General features: G+C 47.9%; 1 protein-coding gene across 3 annotated transcripts in view; it reads right to left on the bottom strand.

The window, feature by feature from the left end:
* Nucleotides 1-6,018: 6,018 nt before the first annotated feature.
* The window catches only part of LOC144770348 (sulfotransferase 2B1-like), a 302,234-nt gene continuing 296,160 nt past the window's right edge, over nt 6,019-12,092 (bottom strand). For all 3 annotated transcript variants that reach the window (XM_078654809.1, XM_078654810.1, XM_078654808.1), the window contains one exon: nt 6,019-6,386. In XM_078654809.1, coding sequence (XP_078510935.1) covers nt 6,277-6,386 — 110 coding nt within the window. In that variant the 3' untranslated portion in view covers nt 6,019-6,276. The remainder of the gene's footprint in view (nt 6,387-12,092) is intronic.

Raw genomic sequence — 12,092 nt, forward strand, 5'->3', positions numbered from 1 at the left:
TGATGCCCAGGCCTATTTTCTGTCCCAGTCCGACCATGTAAATATACAACACCCTGGCTTGCAGAGCACTAGGTTTCCTGTCATAAAATGGTCTGTGGGTTTAAAATAATGACAAAGGACTCCTTACATTGCTGTAGTCTGACAGCTATCTGGATGGAGATGCAAACATTGTATTGGCCAAAGTTGGGCGTGCAAGAGGACAGTATCAGTGCTTAATTTGTAAAAAATATATATTTTTTAAAGTCCCAGGGTCCTGTCAGGAATTGCTTCCACTGAAAGCACTGCCAATGACACCAACATAAATACTATCCATCACCATGCCTGCCAACTTGAAGAACAAGCTCACCAGTATGAGGAGAGGTGGGGACTTGAAAGGGCAGGGCCTCGTGCAGAGAAAATACTTCAAGGCTCTTTTGAACCCCGCCCCGAAAACCCTTACGCCCCAAAAAAAGCTTGCTGAGGCTGGTGCCGATGTCATAGGGTGTTTTCACTCCCCTTAATGGACTTTGGCAATTCAAAGCCTCAGAAAACAAGCTTCAAAACTCGGCAGTCAGAACTCTGGTGGGACTCCCCCGTCGGTGTTCGGTCAGGGCCATTATCCAAAGGCTGCACTGGTTACCGATTGACACCTGGATCCAGTTCAAAGCTCTTTGCCTATCTTTCAAGATCTTAAAATCGGGGAGCCCGGAGGTGCTGGGCAATCTTTTGACCCAGTATGTGCCCCACCAACAACTGCGCTCGCTGGGACAGCAGATGGCAGCTGTCCCGCGGTTTAAACTTTGCAAAGTAGGAGGTCGTTCATTGCGATATCTGGCAGCCAGGCTCTGGAATTCTCTGCCGGTACATATTCATGGGATGGAGTACCTGCTTGCGTTTCGAAAAGCCATTAAAACCTTCCTCTTCCCTTCAATATAGCTATAGCTATGACGACTCCTCTGGGCAGTGTGTTATTCAGATTTGGTAGCGCCGGGTCGCCCCTTTGCTGGGGCAGCTGTTGCGCTTTAGAAAAACTGCTAATATAACATAACATAACATAAAACTACTGTTTACGGTGGTTTTCAGCTCATGTTCCCTACAATGTGGAAGACCATCATGGGTGCCAGTGGTGACTATTAAGTGCCTGTGCCAAGCAATTGTGGCTGGCTCAATTTAAATATTGACAGCTCTAGTGCAGATGGACGTAGTGGGGCTGCTGCTGCACAACTTTGGGCCTAGGGACCCGGGACAATACATTGCTGCAAGGTTTTAAACGTCTGGGGTCTGGATTAGGCAATGGGAAGGACCTGCCGTAAAATAGAAGTCCACTTATTCTGCTGCACAGTCCTTTTCAATAGAGGGAAAGGTTGCGCACCTGCAGCAACTGGCTGCTATGCTACCTATTTAGTTTATTTTAAGATGTTTATTTTGTGACTAGCACTTTACAATGGCTATTACATTAAATAAAATAGAAAAGTGGCTAGTCAAGTGAATTTGCGACTTTGAATGGTTTAATGAAAGAATAGTTAAGATGCTTTATGAGTCCCCACTTGAATCTCACAATAGTCTAAGGTTGCAACATGATACAGTAAATTTGATATGAACATGGTCTGATGGAGAACAGAGAAAGCCATTAGACACAAAAGACAGTAGTTCTATTCAAACTTAAAGAACTTTGGGTCAGATGCATGAAGAAACTGTTTTGCGAATTCCTAATTGCGAATCCGTGCGATTCACAATTATGAAATCACAAAATGGCATGAATGAAAGTGTGTTGAACACTTCTTGTGATTCCTAGGGGATCTCAAATGACCTACCTCATGAATATTAATGAGGTAGGTCACAATTTGTGATCCCCTAGAAATAGCAAAAATCACAGGGATGGTGGCCTGCTGGGGTCAGCAGACCACCGTGACTGTGATTGCATTTAAATAAACAATTTATTTTTTAAATGCAGCCCGTGCAAAAAATGTATTTTCGTTAGGTCTCGCCCAGGCAGCGATTGCGCTGTCTCGTTGAGACATGCAGTATATACAATAGCGTGGAAGCTTTCTGGAAGCTCTGCTCACTCTCCGCCCATCTTTTTTGATTGGCTTACATCCTAAATGATGCCTTCTGATTGGTTTTAGGCTTCTTAGTCCCCCCTCCTAATGGCCAACATGTCATTTGTATTCTTCCCTGGCTATTGGCCCCTTCACTGAAACACTATTTTATGTGCTGTGTCCCCCTCCATCCCCCTCCGGCAGTTCGTCACTTCTCGCCCCCATCACCCCTCCACTCCCGTTTGTGCCTTCTTAAACGCCTGCACTCCCATTTGTAATGCAATATGTCTTGCGTAAATGCGAGCGGTATTGCATTGCAAATGCTTGTTTTAAAGTAGTGCACAGTCACAAGCACGCCACTCTGTGAGCGGGAGCCCCCTGCATTGTGGTTGAGCGGGAGCCAACCCCGCATTCTGTGTTCCTTGAGGCGGGAGCCCAGCCTGCAGTTGTGCTCAGTTAAAGGTGGGAGCCTACTCTGCACTTCGCTGGAGAAAGCAGCGCGACCCGGAAGTCAGGCGCCCGTGCCTGGTTGTAGGCAGGCCCCAAAAAGGAAGCGCAAAGTCCAGAAGTCAGGCACCTCGCGTGTGGGTGGGCTCCCGTGCACCATGGAGAGTCCCGTACACCGGTCAGAGAAAAACGGAGCTTACCAAGCTGAATTTGCAATGTTCACACCTCTGTCGCGATATTCCTTCTGGTCTCCCCTGACTTGAAAGGAAGTTCCTCCCTTTTCCTAACGCGTCTCCTCAGTGCAGAGCGCCACATTCGGATAGCTGTGGGGCTGTAAGTATGCCTCCCCTCTTACCTGTTGTATTATTGTCTGTGCGCTGGAATGGCTCGAGTTCTCGAGTAGGGAGATGAAAGCGGGAAGATAGTTGTTTAGATTTTCGTAGCTGCCCCCAGCCCAGTGCACTGTGTTTTTTTCCAGCCATGCCGCTCTGCTTTGATGAAAAAGGCAGGCTTTGCTCCACTCATTCGAGATGCTTCAATATGAGGGGCACTTCTCCCCTCTCTATAGTATGTTTGCAAGGCATTAGTTTTTGTGGCACGCTGTAATTTACTTCTGTGTGCCGCTCCTGTGCAACCATCATATGAGGGATATTTGATGTTTTGGTTTTCTTAATTCAAATTTATCCAGGCCTGTGTGGTGTAGCCGAAACAGCAATACTCTTTATCTTTAAAGTTACAGATGTGAAAACCAAGCTTTGTTGGTATAAAACGAATACTTAGCTATATTGTAGCTCCCAAACTTCCTTCTCATCCAGATTGTGATTTATTTAAATGGCAATGCGTCCTCAGCATTATTAAACGTATTTGTTGGCATGATCAGCACCGTCTAGCATAATTACAGCACAGCAGGTATGCACATTTTAGCAAAGCGTCCTGTGATTACATTCTGTAAGTAGTAAGTTTGCTTAGTTTTGGATGCAGAGTTATTCAACTGCCTAGTGGACACAAGGAACCGAAACAGACTATTCCAGAGTGCCTACAATTCCTTGGAGCCAGTGCCTTCTAATAAAAGGAATACTAAACACTTACAAGGTCTCAAAGGCAAGACCGATGCATTGGAAATGCTTGTTTTTTAAGAGTGGGCAGTGGTCCGTGGGACAACTGTCTGCTCTTAAAAAAGGCTGTATTTTAACAAGAACAAAGGTCCTAAGCTTATCAAATACTTTCAGAAAATGGCAATCATAGACTTAAATAAGAACTATGGCGTAATTTCACATGTCCAGCCGGACAAGGATTTATTTGCAGGATTTTTTAGAAAAATAAACGGATAGAACATGAATCAAGAGGACTGGGCACAAGCCTGTACCAAGTCAAGAAGGAAGTAGAAGAAATAAAGAGTTTTAACAGGCAAAAGGGTTGGAGCAAATGGCAGCTTACAATACAATGCAATCTTGTATAAGCATGCACAAACAGTGACTGCACTTAATATGTAGATTAAAGACATGCAGTTCTGTTTACAACAGTCGACGTGACGTTTCGATCCCTAGCTCCAATTATGTACTGGGATCATCTTCAGGACTAATAATATTGCTATTGCCTGAGCTGTGTCGAAGCCTGCAGGAATAAACAGGAAGAGAAATGGAGAAAAAGGAAAAACATTTTCAATAGAAACTAGACATGTCATCCATGTACGCATTCTTTCAACACTCAAAAGTGAACTGGTGTGCCAGTGAACTACAGAGAGTGAAGGCAATGAGCTTGGAAGTGGGTGTGATGATTTGGGGGTAAAGAACCGGCTATGAGCAGTCGATCAACTACAGGCATGACGTGATGGTTCCCCGTGAGAAGGTTCGAATCGTATTATCGGTGATGACAAGAGTGATTGTGCTAGTCGGCGGTTGGTGGGCTCCAACTGGAAGCCTTGTTCGTATAGCTCGGCGAATGAGTGAGAACCGTGACCGTAGGCGGTGGTGGAGTTTGGGGTTGGCGTGTGGGGATCAGTGGGTTGTGAGACCGGAATTTTCCAAGACTCACCGAGCCGGGTGGGCGGGTGAGCTCCTGCGGTGCGTCTGAGGAAGACGCGGTTAACCGTAAGGTCTGGCACCTGTGGGTATCAAACAATAATGAGCCATAGTGCTAAAATAAAGGCGTGCTTCGGGCACAAAGACGGATGAAGGGCAATTTACCTCAAAGGGAGAGATGCAGCATGTGGGACGGGACGACGGCTTGAAATTAAAAGGCGCCTCGTCCGAGGGCGCGACTGCCTGTAAAGTGAAGGCAGACATTAAAAAACTGTCCCGTGGGTAATCAACTATGCTGTGAGGTGGGGGAAATTTGACAAATTACCTTGGGTAGGACTCAAAAACAGTTGGTCGATCCTGAATAGTTAGGAGATGGCGGCTGTCAGGGTGAGCAGTCCGCTAGCAAAGGCTGTAACATAATTCACAAAGGAAAAGTGGTCCCAATGGGACCCCTTCCTATTTGTAGATGGGTTACCATCTACTTAAAGTAGGTGGTAAAATGCAAATGTTTCACGACTGCATTTTGGTCACAAAACATTCCTACATACCGATGCGATTGGGTAATAGGAAGGTACGCACGAAACACGCCCCTTCCTAATAGCGAATTGCCCTATTTTGCAATTTGGTAACAGGCTACCCAATCGTAACATAGGGTTTGTTGCATCTGAAAAGCATTTTTTTTGCGTTTGCAAACAAGAGAATTCTCCAAATCTACCTGTTTGCGAGGACAAAAATGCTTGATGCATGTGCCCCCAAAATCCGTCTTGAATGTACATCTAAGTTAACAATAAAGCCTTAGATGTATTTTTCATTCATGTTGAAGTGACTCATGAACTGGGATCAAAGAACTACATGCAAGCTGCATAATGTAGGTTAGAAAGTTATGTTTGTTTTCTCTGTCTTTCATTATCTATTCCTAAAGTTGCTAAAAATGATTCAATTGTAAAGCAAACCACAAACAACACTTTAAAAATTAAATGTACACGAAAGATGGGCTATGGAAAGATGAGTGGCACTGTTGGACGGGGATAGTGAGAATCCATGGAGGTGGTCATTGGTGGGAGAGGTATGCCAAAAACGATTGTCGCAGGGCCACCAGCAGCGTTAAATACTTCTCAGTGATGATTTGTAGGTAGTTCAGACAGAGAGCCATGCTTTAAAAATATTGTTCAGACTACTTTCTCCTCTCTTTCTCGTTAGGGGGACTTCCTATTTTTTCCATCCTGCTTCTGCAATTTGTTTACAGTTAATTAGCCTTTCAAAACGGGTGCATTTTGAATCACAGACTGTACAGCTACATTGATTTCCTAAATGTTGCTTGATTTATTAAAATGATACTTCGTGGATTAGTAAACCGTGAAGATGCTCAATGTTCTCCTTTACATGAACACACATTCTATGTCATTTTTATGAAGCCATATATGTTCATGGTATTAACAATCCGTTGGGAGTAAATTATGCTACTTAATGTAGTCAGTTTCATGATTCTGTGTTTGCATCTTCCAGAACAAAAGCAAATAGTACAAGATTCGTAAACCCAGAGGTGTTTAATTAAGGTCCAAACTTGCCGGATCGATACTGTGTTTTTAAATATTATAAGAAAATAAATGTACATGCATTCAATCTAAAAGGGCATCATTTTTGCAGTCTGTGGTTATTCTGAAGGTCTGCATAAACCTTCTTCGTTCAAGTCTGAGCACCCTTGATTTTGTCAGATGTCGCGTGGGAAGAGGCTCGCCTGTTGCAGATTATCCCTGGTATGTTTTCAGGGCGCTTTGCACTCTTGCGTTTTATTCCCAGGGAAACATAGCTGCCAGGTCTTTCATCTTCTCCTGATAAACGAGGTCGAAGTTCTCACTTCGAGCAACTGTGAAGTGGTTCTTCCAGTCGCCAGTGATCCCTGCAAGACACAGACAGAGCGGATCAAGTAATATGACAAAGCCAATAAAAATGCACGAAGTGGCTCCATGAGGAAATTCAAGCATGGGATTGGTTGAAACAAATGGGTGCTATACGAGGATTCAATATTGTTGAGAAGTTTTATTAAACATTCTTCTAAACTATATAAACATTCTATACTACAGTCAAAGAAAAGCAAGGTTACAATTACATCAAATGCGTATAAAAGACAATATTATTGAATGAGTGACTGATAACTAAGGGCCATGTTCATAGTTTGTCGGATGGGTTATTCTGCCACAAACACAGCAGAGTACTCTGACAGATAAATCTTTGATTTGCTGGCACTACTTATAGTGAGAGCGGACCATGATCTTTATTATAGCAATGGCTCATTGGTTACACTGCCAGAAAGTTACTCTGATGGGCAGATGGGGCTGCGGGCCTGTCGAAGTAAGGACAACAGACCAGCCTCCCTATATATGGCCTGATTATTTTTTTTTGACTGCAAGCCGCTGACAGGAAACACCTTGAGGTGACGGACAGGAAAAAAAGACAAGCATTTGCTAATCAATAGGTCTTGCAATTGTCAGATTTTGAGCAATTGGCATAGTAAATGACACTGCCTTTTATTTTGTGTTGTGTTTATTTACAATACCAATAGGTCAAAGTTTCTAAAATGCAAGACCTATAACTATAATACATTATATCAAACCATTAGAGTTCCTTGTTACAAGTACATGCTTGCAGTTACAAAACACTGCAAATAATGTGGCACGCTATCTAAAATAAATGGTAAAAATATTTAATATTTCAAAAACCGACCTCCAGACTGCATACAATAACATACAACATTACACCTACCCATAAAAGTGTTTTTTTGTGGAGCGTTGGAAACATTATGAGCATGTCGTACATCTGAGCATTGCATTCTGTGCACTTTGATAAAGGGCTGTGCACAGGTAGATGACGCTGTCAATTTCACAATGGCATTGTAACAAATACCATACAGGTAACATCCCAAGATTTTGTGGGCTGTTACTGAGCGATGCTACACATCAGTGTTTAACCCTATCTGCCGTGATAGGGTCGTCACCTTGTGGCTTCCTAATGGGAGACTGGAGTAAGATCGTAGAGTTCCAGAAGTAATTACTGTAGTTTAGGTAGAAAACCGTTGTGCAAAATTTAAAGTCTGGCAGCGAGTGGAAGCCATTTTAAGAAGCCTGCTCTGTTGTGCCCCACCTGCAGGGGGTTTCACAGCAGTGACGGGGACACACCTTCAGTTTTGAGGTGTAATGCAGAAAAAAGAAATGCGCACGGCCTCACTTACAAGCGGGGTTTGGGGGGAGTAGCTGACCTCAGGAAGGTACCCCCCTGGGCAGATTAGGAGGGGGGGGGCAGGCTTCAAGCCGGGCCATTTTGTTTTGGGCTTTCATTTTTTGTAGCCCAAAGGGAGCCCAATTATAAATTCTTTTGGCTTCTGCTCCCGGTCACCATTTTTGGTTTGGTGACCTGGTGACAGGGAGCTTAGGCGCAGTGTAACATTTTGTGGTATTTTGGAGGGGTTTAGTGGCTTTTGGTAGGCAGGTCAGGGGCAGGGTAGTTTGGAGCCGTTATTATTTACGATATTATATTCGGAGGCTCTCTCACCTGGGCGATGCAGGACTATCGTGTGTTGAAGGCCCTCCGGTTGCTAAGCGAGGGGGGCAGGATGGATTTGACAGGCTTCCGCAGGCTTTGCGGCAACGGTGGCCACCTGCACCTCGCCTAAACGTTGGCGCATCTCCCTTGTGGGTGAATGGGGCCGCCCACGTGGTAAGAAGGCGGCCCAGCGTATGCAGGGTGGATCGGGGGCAGGGAGGGCACTGGGCCAGTGGGTGGTATAGTAATGGGGACGGGGAATCTCTGGAGAAGCGAGCGGATCCGGCGGTGGATCCAGAGGAGTCAGTGCAGGCCACGGGCCCATGGAAAGGGCTGGCTCCGCTCACGCTGCACTTGGGAAGTGAGGTGGGAGGCGGGGCAGCGGGAGGCATGCGGCCTCGTTGGCTATACATGCTTCACCTGAGGGGGAGACAGTGGCCTGCCGCTGGGACCGTGCACAGCCAGATGTATGATGTTACACCGAAAATCAAAATGATCGTGGTACATCACAACGCATCTTTTACAACCCAAGTCATTACCACGACTTGCGCTGTAGGGTGCTGGACTTAGGAACAGTAAGATTTACTATTCCAACTCCAGCCTACGTACAGTAGGGAAGGTGTTGGAATAGTAAATCTACTATTCCTTAGTCTAGAGCGCCCTCCAGTGCAAGTCGTGGTAACGACATGCGTTGTAAAGGATGCGCCGTAATGGCACCGCGGTGTTTTGACCGCGTTGTGAAGGATGTTTACTGCACGGCCCGTTCAGTTGCAAGGGAGGGGCGAAGCAGCTGGGTGGAAAGCTGTGGGATTCCCTAGCGGGCGCGCCGAGGAGCAGGGCCGCTGGGTGGGGGGTCTGGGTAACCCCAGTTTCCGCCGGCCTATCTCTGGCGTCAGAGAGACGGGAGATTCCCAGTATCATGAACGGGGCAAGGAGAGAAAGCCTTTCTCTGTGGTGGATTTGAAGGCCGGCTTTGAGGGGAATTTGGGTAGCCCTCTCCTTTTTTCGCTCCCAGGCTCGGTGAAGGGGTGGACGTGTTCAATGGGGGGAGTTCCAGGGGGGAGGGGGAATGGGCCCAGGTGGGTGGAGGGGAGGGGCACCACTGGGTATCTTTCAGTCGGGGAGCAGTGGCCGACTGAGTAGGCCCCCCATGTAGTCTGGAGCCTCCAACTTGGGGCCATGGGACCTGGCTTGGGGTGATGGGGCCGGGCGCAGTTTTCTGGCGAGCTCGATCCAGCAGTGGGAGGCCCGGCTTGGGAGGGCCTGGACATCTTTCCTTCTTAGTCGGAAGGGGTGAGTGGTTGCGGCGGGGAGCTGTCAGGACTGCAGGGGCCTGGGGGAGGGTGAGGGAGGTCAGCAGGACGGCATGGTCACAGGCAAGGGATGGTGATGGGGGAGGTCCTCGGGTGGGGCTAGGAAGCAAAGGAGAAAGGGGGGGGGCATAGGTTGGGGCCCCGCTTCTGCTGTGGTCGAAGCCATGTTGGAGTGAAGCGGGGAGGACAAAGGGGGGGATTCCCCCTCTTGGTATGGGTTGGAAGGTCAGAGCAGACTGGTCCAGATAAGGGGCAGTAGGCCGGTGACCCGGGCTGACAGGGTGCAGGTGCAGCACTTAGATGAGAGGGACCTAGCACATCTGCCCAACTGTTTTCTTTTCAGGGCACAAAGCGTTGCAGCGCAGCGGACTCGGTAGGGCAGGGAGCAGCCATATTCCACTGAGGTGAAGGGAAGGTGGAGCCTCGCACATTGCAACCCGTACCGGCGGGGGATCCCGTCGCGGCCAGCGCACAAAGGTCCAGTACGACCTCACTGGCCCCAACAGTAAGCAGGTCAAGGTGGTCTGCCATGCCAGCGAAGATGGAATTTTAGAGAGGTCTACACATGGGGGAGTATCAGCATGTACAGTCGGCTCCCCCGCAAGGAGTGCATGCCGGGTCCGGTAGGGCATGCTGGGTCCGGTAGGGCCCGTGGTGTGGATTTTGTTAATGATGAGCTCCAGGTGGAGGAGCCTATTGTGTTGGAAAACGATGAGGATAGCCCCGAAGAAGGGGAATTGCTGGATAATGAGGAGGTGGGCCCTCTCATGTGTCTTCTAGTGTTTTGCAGGCATTGGCGGTGGCACCACACAGAAGGGCACCGGCGTCGGGATCCAGGAGAGAGTACAGCCCCTCGGTGAGGGCTCCTCGGACAGTGGATCACACAGAGCTAGTGACAAGAGGGTTGGTGTTCGTCGGGGCACTCTCCTTAGAGCCAGGTGAGACTAGTAGGACACAGGCCAAACCTAAAATGGCGTCTGTGGGGACTGGGGAGGCGGGGGTGGGGGAGAGATTGAAGGGAGATTACACAGAGGTAGATATGTTAAGGATACAGGGTAGGAACAGGGGACGGGGGAGTAGAGCAGGGCACCAAGGTAGAGAGCCAGACGAATACAGAGGCAGCAGGGGGGAAAGGAGTCTTTGGAGAGTAAAGAGATGAAAATTATGAAACTGCCATATATGGGAGTGACAAAGCCTTTGGGGGCTCACTTAATGCTGGCAACTAAGTTCTGTATTTGGAATGGTGAATACGTGGAAATGCTGAAGCTTATACACAGGGAAGTAAGATCTAAGGAGGGCTCTAAGGAGGAGGAATATGAGTTAGCCAAGAGACCTAACGGGCTGTTGACCATAGAAAATTGTCCGGCATCGGTTTTAATTTACGCCAGTGTTTACTGCGAAAAGTTTCCTGAGCGCTGCATAAGTACATGGACATAATTCGAAAGGCACATATTAAGGGGGATGGCTACGCTTGGGCTAAATATGATGAGGAGTTTCGGGCCCGTATGGCTTGGGACCCGGGAGCGAAGTGGGGGGAACTGGACACAGATCTGTGGCAGCACATGATGGGGTCTGCGACTGGTAGTAACACCTTCCTTACGGCTAGCGGTTTGCTTTTGGTTTTTGCCTTTGGTTTACCGGCCTTTTCAGGGGAAGCCCACCCGGGGAAGGGTGGGAGGTGCAGCCACGACACAATCTGGGGCAGGAGGGGCATGCTGGGACTTTAATAGGCGCCTGTGCGTGTTAGAGTACTGTAGGTTTGAGCATGAGTGCTCAAAGTGTAGCGGCCGCCATCCCCTGGTTAAATGTTGGGGCAGCAAGGCCCAGGGAGGCCAGCAATGGCAGCAGCCAGGCGCAGGCACATTAGGACAAGCTCAGCAATACCAGAATATAAGGAGGGGGCAAAGGGCCTTAGGGTGCTGGGCCCAAAGGCTCCTACGCGTTAGGTTAGTGAAGTATGAGGAGGGCCTGCAGGGGTACGGGGATCTGAGGGCAAAGCAGGTGCTGCTAGAGGGGTTCACAGAGGGGTTCTATTGTAGTTACCAAGGGCCACGTCAGACGCGGTGGGCAGATAACCTAAAATCGGCTTTAGACACAGACAAGTGGTGCAAGACAAACTGAACAAAGAGGTGCGTGAAAAGAGAATGGCAGGCCCCTTTGATGATTGGCCAACTGAGAATTTGATTATTTCACCAATCGGAGTGGTGCCCAAAAAAGGAGGGTCAATATAGACTAATTCAGCATCTTCCACAGCCAGAGGGGTTTCCCGTTAATGATTTTAATGATGAGGAGGCAGCCTCAGTTTCATATTCCTCAGTTGACGTGACCATGTCACTAGTAGTGACTGCAAGCGCAACTGCAGCGATGGCTAAATGTGACATCAAATCGGCATTTCGGTTGCTTCCAGTTCATCCAGATGATTGGGATCTTCTGGGTATCCATTTCATAGGTAAATGGTATGTGGACAAAGCTTTACCGATGGGTTGCTCTATGTCGTGTGCTTTATTTGAATGTTTTAGCACCTTCTTGCAGTGGTACTTTATGCAGCACACAGGTCACACATTGGGGCACACTACTTGGACAACTTCTTTTTTGTCGGTTCACCAGACTCCACGAAGTGCCAGACAGCTTAGGACACTTTCCATGAGCTCATGGATGACCTAGGGTGCCGTTGGCACTGGAGAAGACAATGGGTCCCTATACGGCTCTATCTTTCTTAGGGATTGAAATTGATTCTGCGGCAATGCGGGCTC

This window comes from Lissotriton helveticus, chromosome 7 (assembly GCF_964261635.1).
Source record: "Lissotriton helveticus chromosome 7, aLisHel1.1, whole genome shotgun sequence".
Classification (NCBI taxonomy): domain Eukaryota; kingdom Metazoa; phylum Chordata; class Amphibia; order Caudata; family Salamandridae; genus Lissotriton; species Lissotriton helveticus.